This window comes from Vanessa cardui, chromosome 18 (genome assembly GCF_905220365.1).
Source record: "Vanessa cardui chromosome 18, ilVanCard2.1, whole genome shotgun sequence".
Classification (NCBI taxonomy): Eukaryota; Metazoa; Arthropoda; class Insecta; order Lepidoptera; family Nymphalidae; genus Vanessa; species Vanessa cardui.
This window is the reverse complement of record NC_061140.1, coordinates 2,347,164-2,354,420: the sequence shown is the minus strand read 5'-3', so window position 1 is coordinate 2,354,420 and position 7,257 is coordinate 2,347,164. Positions and strand designations below refer to the sequence as shown.

Genomic DNA, 7,257 nt, shown 5'->3' with positions numbered 1-7,257 from the left:
ATATGTGATATACATTTGCATTTTTTTACAAAAAATACTAAATTAAAAAATCAATCAGTTTATTATAAATTCAAGAATTTAATTAAATTTAATCGAGATCATAATATAGTACGACACAACTTAGATTTAGCATCGGCCAATTCAATAAAACCGATTACTGCCGATTAATAACAACCAATAGAAATAGCTCCCTATCGCGCCATTCGACGTTATTCGTCGCTATAGATTCTTGCGTCAGTGACGTGTCAAATTGACGAATTTGTCATATTATATTACAAGTTATTTCCGTTTGTATAAAGATCATATTCACATAAGAAAGAAATATTGATAATTTGGGACAGCGTACTCAATTCGGATGTGATCGGTTTTACGAATGTTGCCGATGCTACATCTAAGTTGTGTCATACTACACATATTTAGAAAAGTCTCAACTGTTCGATTCTCTGGAAGAATTTGATCTTCATTTTAATGACAGCGAGTATCCAGTCAGGTATTAATGTTTCGAAGCGCACGTCGTGATCCAACCGGTGACCTTCGATTCTGAACGTCATCTAACACCATAAAAACACAGCTTAATAAATCGTCCTTGCCCTTTTTAATCTACGCAGTTATTTATTTGCGATTGGTATCCAATACTTGAGTTTCATAAAATTATTGAGATGATATCTCATATCAAGATCTGTATTAAAATATTTCCATATATTCATTCATTCATTCATTCGAAGAATTTATACAGGACGTTAAAATAAATGAATTTGTTTTCGGATTTTATTTTTACAATGTAAGTTTATGGTGGGACTCCATTAGAATTCCAAAATATTCCACTTTAAATCTATACTAAAACTATGAATGTCAAAGTAACTTTGTCTGTCTGTCTCACGGCCAAACTAATGAACCGAATTTGATGAAATTTGGTGTGAAGCAAACTTCAACTCCAAGAAAGAACATAGGCGTATTATTGCGTAACATTTGACAACTAACACCCTAAAAAGCGAGCAAAGCCGCGGGTGACAACTAATCTAAAATACATATACTTCCATTGTTATGACGACCTCCGTGGTCGGGTGGTGTGTACACCGGTTTTCATGGGTACGCCACTCCGAGGTCGTGGGTTAGATTCCCGGCCGAGTCGATGTAGATTACAATTAGTTTTCTATGTTGTCTTGGGTCTGGATGATTGTGGTACCGTCGTTCTGATTTTCCATAACACAAGTGCTTTAGCTACTTACATTGGGATCAGAGTAATGTATGTGATGTTGTATCATATAAAAAATCGTACTACTACTGAATCGGTTATTCTCTAAATTGACTATGTATAAATGATTGTCAATAAACGTGAGGATGGTTGAAGGCTGTATATATCTTCACAGACTTCCTTGTTATTATAGTGGTTACTATATAATAAGGCTTTAATTGGCTAGTTCTTTCTTAAGAACCATAACATTTAGCAATTTCTTAATACAAATCACATACCACGGGAACGCCCCTGCATTCCACGGGCTCGATGTGCTTATCTTCAACTCTGAAGAATACTGATGCAGTCGCCTGAGGTATTGGATATGCAGCGGTGGGCTGGCTAAACACTGCCTAAAGGAGAATGTGCAAATTTAAAATGCCAATATTAAAAAGGTCATGTAGCCAGTCATAATGTACTATTCGAAGTTGGTTTTCCATTGAAATAATAAATTATACTAATAAAATATTTTTGGTAACCTGAAATTTAAAGCATTTCGTACATCGCGAATACACTGACAACCTTAGGACTTTACTTTACTCAGACATTATATCCCCTGTATCTTTAAAATGGATCAGTTACCTTTCCACCCAGAACACAACAGTACAATGAGTGGATGGGACTTACCCTAAAGGCTTGCACAATGACGCCATACAACCAGTCGACAAAACATGTCAATTTGGATATATAACAGTAAATATTAGTCACATACGTAATAATAATAAGCACTAATATATAGATACGATTAAATATATTGAAATGAGAGCCGAGATGGCCCTGTGGTTAGAATGCGTACATCTAACACCAAGCACTACTGAATGTTCATGTGCTTATTTTGTGTTTATAATTCATCTCATGCTCGGCGGTGAAGGAAAACAAGGAAATCTGTTTGTGTCTAATTTCAAGGAAATTCTGCCACATGAGAATCTATCAACCCACATTGGTGAAATACGCTCAAACCTTCTCGTCAAAAAGAGAGAAAGCCTTAGCCCAACAGTGGCCGGCTAAAACTGCCGGCTGTTTATGTTGTTGTTGTATATTTAAATAATATTGTTTGAAAGAAGAATTATTGAGACAAAAAATCTGAGTCATGATTGCTTTTATACCTTCTTCCCATTGCTTGAGGAAACATAGTCTTAATTCTGAATCAACGTAAACTTACCTCAAAATAGTAATACTGTGAACAATCGTCTTTGGAACTGCCGATGTATTTGAGTTGGTACATAAATGTTTCCGTCAATCGCCACTTCTTCTCTATGGTGTGTTTCAGAAGCTTTTCACTCGTGATCACCAATGGGCACTTCAGACTTGTTAGTTGGACTTTAACGTGAGGTGTCATGACTTCACGACTATCTAAAATGTGAAAGGAAATTTAAGAAAATGAAAGGAAAAATATAGGTTGAAGAATTTAGATTTCGATTCTTTAATCTAGAAGATTTCAACTTCGAAAACCAATATAATGTGTTAACAGAACACAATTCGATGAGTACAAATCATCAGTAATTCTACAAATAAACATAATAAAAATAACCAAATAGTAATTATTGGACAACATCACGTATATTACTCTGATCCCAATGTAAGTAGCTAAATCACTTGTGTTATGGAAAATCAGAAGTAACGACGCTACCACAAACACTCAGACTCAAGACTATATAGAATTCTAATGAACTTTTCCAACATCGACAGGGCCGGGAATCCAACCCGGGACCTCGGAGTTGCTCACCCATGAAAACTTGTGTCCAAGAGGTTGTCATAATGTTGTAACAATAACAACACAACAATACAATTCTTCGTATTGTTGTGTTTGAACAGTAAGTGTATCAGTGCATTTAGATGGAAAATAAACATGGGTCACGTTATACAGGGTTACAGGATAAGTCGACCGAAATCCTTTAAGAGAGGATAGATTCCATCATTCCTAACCGATTTGACTATGGAACCCCATATCCTAAACCTAACCCTTCTCAAGTTATTGGCATTTGAATTTATTTTATAAAAATGACAGATTTTTTGACGACTGCCCCTTTATTTTTGTTTTGTGTCCCAATTTTGTATTCTTTTTGCTATTTTTGAGTAGAAGATTAGTTGCTTTATTATTTTAAGCTACAAAACTGCCAGTAACTATACCAAATGAGTCGTAGTAGACAGTCAATTATTAAAAAAAATAATTACATTTAAAAAATATATTTTTTATTTCTAAGATATCTTTAAAAAAGTCTATGACAGATGTACTGCAGATATGCTAAAAAATATCTACGGCTCTTCAGCTTTCCGATAAGGTATAATAACATAGGGTATTATTAGAATCCTTGAAAAAAATCTTTAAACAAAGACGCCCGAGTAACAAACGTTAAGCCGCTCGCAGCGCCTGTTGTCCTGCAATGAGTGCGAGCGGGACATTTTTCAATGTAAATAGGTACGAGAGGCATAGGTAAAAACTATTTTGTTGTTATTGTGTGTGCTTTTTGGTAATTACTTAATTCCTTATTCAGTCTGCTTACGTGATTCGTCCGTGGTAGATGCGATACATAGTGCTCTTGGTTTTTTACTCGATTTGGCTTGTTTTCTGGACTTTTTTGTTTCTTCCTATGTATATATGGGCATGTAAAGCGTTGCACATGTATGTGTTCGTGTTATTTATATACACACATACTTATTTATACAGTATACAGTTGTCTCAGGTAATAAGACTAACAAAGTAGTGACATGGAATGTTACATGTTTTATAAGGAAAATTTTAATCTTGACGCTACAGACCTGAAATATCAACCCAGCACCCGAGACCTACAGCGTCATCAGTTATCAGACCAACTATGCCGTATATTTCAATTCCACATAACTAGATAAATCTATTAACGATCACGCTTGCCAGTTGCCACACCCGTTTGATCATTAGCAACTTATTCTTAATTAAGATTCTCAATTTTGTTTAAACCCCATAATTACCATTGAAAATCGTACATGATAAATGTTTTCCTTCCGCAGTTTTTCCAACATCAAAGTTTTCTAACACCATATACATAGAACATTTTAAATGTTTCCTGAATGGACGGATCAAAGAGATAACGCATTATGATAAAATTAGCTCAATTTTTGGAATGAATTCTAAATATGGATGTTAATCTTTTATATTAAATTAAATTATTTCTTATGAATTTAAAACTTTTTGGTAATTAATGGCGATAATGTTGCCAGCCCTAACTAGTATAATAAAATAAGATAATAATGTAGTAACACAAAACAGTTTAAAAAGAAAAGAACAAGGCAGCTTAACAAAAAGATATTATTTTCTCTTCAAATTTTGTTAAAGATAGCGCCCGTATTGTTGTATCAGTTTCACGCTATTGTTTTGTACCGAATTTTAGGCATATTCTTGTCTCGCAGATAGTATATATAGTACGACACAACTTAGATGTAGCATCGGCAAATTCAATATAACCTATTACTGCCGATTGATACAACTAATAGAAATATCGCGACATTCGACGCTATTCGTCGCTATAGATTCTCGCGTCAGTTCAACACAAGAAAGCAAGTGTATGGAAATCGACGTGTCAAATTGACGAATATAGGTCATACGATATTACAAGTTGTTAAGTTTGTGTAAAGATCATATTCATATAAGAAATATAATAAATATTGATAATTTGGAAGAGCATACTTAATTGAGAGCCGAGATGGCCCAGTGCTTAATATGTGTTTATAATTCATCTCATGCTCGGCGGTGAAGGAAAACATCGTGAGGAAACCTGCATGTGTCTAATTTCATCGAAATTCTGCCACATGTGCATTCCACTAACCCGCATTGGAACAGCGTGGTGGTATATGTTCTAAACCCTCTCCTTAATGGGAGAGGAGGCCATTAGCCCAGCAGTGGGAATTTTACAGGCTGTTACTTTACTTTTTTTTCATACTTAATTGGGATGTGATCGGTTTTACGAATTTTGCCGATGCTACATCTATGTTGTGTCGTAGTGTAGCTATTTAAAAAATTACTTTGTATATAGTTTCTAGAAACGCAACCGCATTATTATTATTGCAAGCGTAAAACAATCTGCCATTTTAATACTCGTTTGAAGCAGCTATAAGCTTGCCACACTATTGTGGCAAATTTCAATTAGATCCGTTCAGATGTTCTAGCATGATTGGGTAACGCCAGCCGTCTATTTAAATTCGTGTATATAATGTTATATAGTAAGATCTATACTAATATTATAAACGGGAAGGTAATACTATTGCTTTCACAGATAACATAGTAAACAGAATTTGGTGAAATTTGGTGCTAAGCAAGCTTAAGGCCCGAAGAAAGACGACCTATTACTTAAAACAGGATATGCAACGGTTGGCGCAAATTAATCATATAAATACGCAGACGAATCTGTTGGTGAAAACTATCATATATATTGCATATTCAAAATTCTATATAACAGTTCTTCGAAGGCGTTAATGTGCTAATACGTAAAAGTACTTACTTGCAAGCTGTTTCAGGGTCTGCCGTTCCCCCAGCATCTCCTTCGCTCTGTTCATCACGGAAACCAATGTGTCTATTGCCAGTTCTTCGTAAGGCTTGATTTCTGGTATATTCATCATTTGTAATCCAATTTATACCCTAAATGGAATGTATATCCTTAATGTTTCTGCTTAGGTTTCTTTTGGGTAGTGCCCAATTTTTCACGAATAGAAGGACAAAAATATTCAGGAATATTCAAATTCAGCCAATAGGAGGTTTGCATAAAGACGTATTGTTAGTCTAAAACAATAGAAGTGTTTTAAAATAAATTAACAAATTGTATTTTCAAATCGATTTTTGTGTTAGAATGTTTTGACATTTTATGAAATGAAACTTATTAATTTTTTAAACGTCACAATTTTAACTAGAAAATATATATTGAAAAGAGTTTACAATTGACATTCTTTCAATTTTCATTCATCTCGTAATATAATAAAGAAATAGTCCATTTTTGGACGAGCCTATGGGTCACCTGATGGTAAGTGGTCACCATTACCCATAGACAATGACAATGTAAGAAATATTAACTATTCCTTACATCGTCAATGTGCCACCAACCTCGGGAACTAAGATGTTATGTCCCTTGTGCCTGTAGTTACACTGGCTCACCAATCCTTCAAACTGGAACACAACAATACTGAGTAGCGTTATTTGGCGGTAGAAGAACTGATGAGTAGGTGGTACCTATCCGGACGGGCTTGCACAAAGCTAAGCCAAGTAAATCATAGCCGCATAAAAATAAATCTCAAATTGCCAAAACTCTGCAACTAATATGTCAAATCTGTTGTTCCTCTTTTTAAAATTTCCTTTTAAGAAGAAGTTTTGGAACTTTTCCTCGATCACAACTCGATTTTGAACTTGCAATCTTTTGAGCAAACTTTAGTTGTATCGGCGATGCAAGGAATGGTATTAAAATATTACGGTGCCAGTTTTATGGAAGTTTGTCCAACAGTTTGGTCTCTAGGGGATTCTGTAAGAAGACTAAATCTACCGAAGAATACAAGCCCTAAATCCCGTACATCTTAACCGATGATTGCGGGTTCAAAATCCCAGGTAAACACCACTAAAATTCATGTTCTTAATTTGTGTTTACAGATTCATTTCGCACTCATCGGTGAAGGAAAACATCGCCAGGAAACTTGCATGTGTCTAATTTCATCGAAATTCTGTCACATATATATTCCACTAACGCACATTGGAACAGTGTGATGGAATATGTTCCTTTCATTCTTCTCAAAAGGAGAGGAGGACTTTGTCCAGCATCGGGAAATTTACAGGCTGTTGTTGTTGTTGTTGTATATATAAATATGGCGTATCAACATAAACCGGTGTTCACCGTTTCACTCATCAAGAGGGATCATAAGAGAATTCTGTACAATGGCATAGCTTCATACTGTTAATTTACTTGTATTAATTTAATTATCATAGTAAATAAACTTTCGCAGAATTTTCTAGCGCTCTATACTCTATGCGTCATAACCATGATCTACCGTATTCGTACTGTTGTCTG

General features: G+C 34.9%; 1 protein-coding gene across 1 annotated transcript; it reads right to left on the bottom strand.

Moving 5' to 3' along the window:
* Positions 1-416: 416 nt before the first annotated feature.
* LOC124537600 lies at positions 417-6,015 on the bottom strand. The gene is made up of 4 exons (XM_047114479.1): positions 5,710-6,015; positions 2,397-2,587; positions 1,474-1,587; positions 417-551 (listed from the first exon to the last, which is right to left on the bottom strand). Exons 1-4 carry the CDS (start codon positions 5,825-5,827, stop codon positions 417-419), a joined length of 558 nt encoding a protein of 185 aa, XP_046970435.1. The 5' UTR covers positions 5,828-6,015.
* Between the last annotated feature and the right edge of the window lie 1,242 nt (positions 6,016-7,257).

Coding starts and splice junctions, on each gene's coding strand:
- LOC124537600 (XM_047114479.1), bottom strand. CDS start 5,827: ATGATGAATATACCAGAAATCAAGCCTTACGAAGAACTGGCAATAGAC. Junction 2,588..5,709: donor GACCCTGAAACAGCTTGCAA/GTAAGTACTTTT, acceptor TTCACATTTTAG/ATAGTCGTGAAGTCATGACA. Junction 1,588..2,396: donor CACAGTATTACTATTTTGAG/GTAAGTTTACGT, acceptor ATTCTCCTTTAG/GCAGTGTTTAGCCAGCCCAC.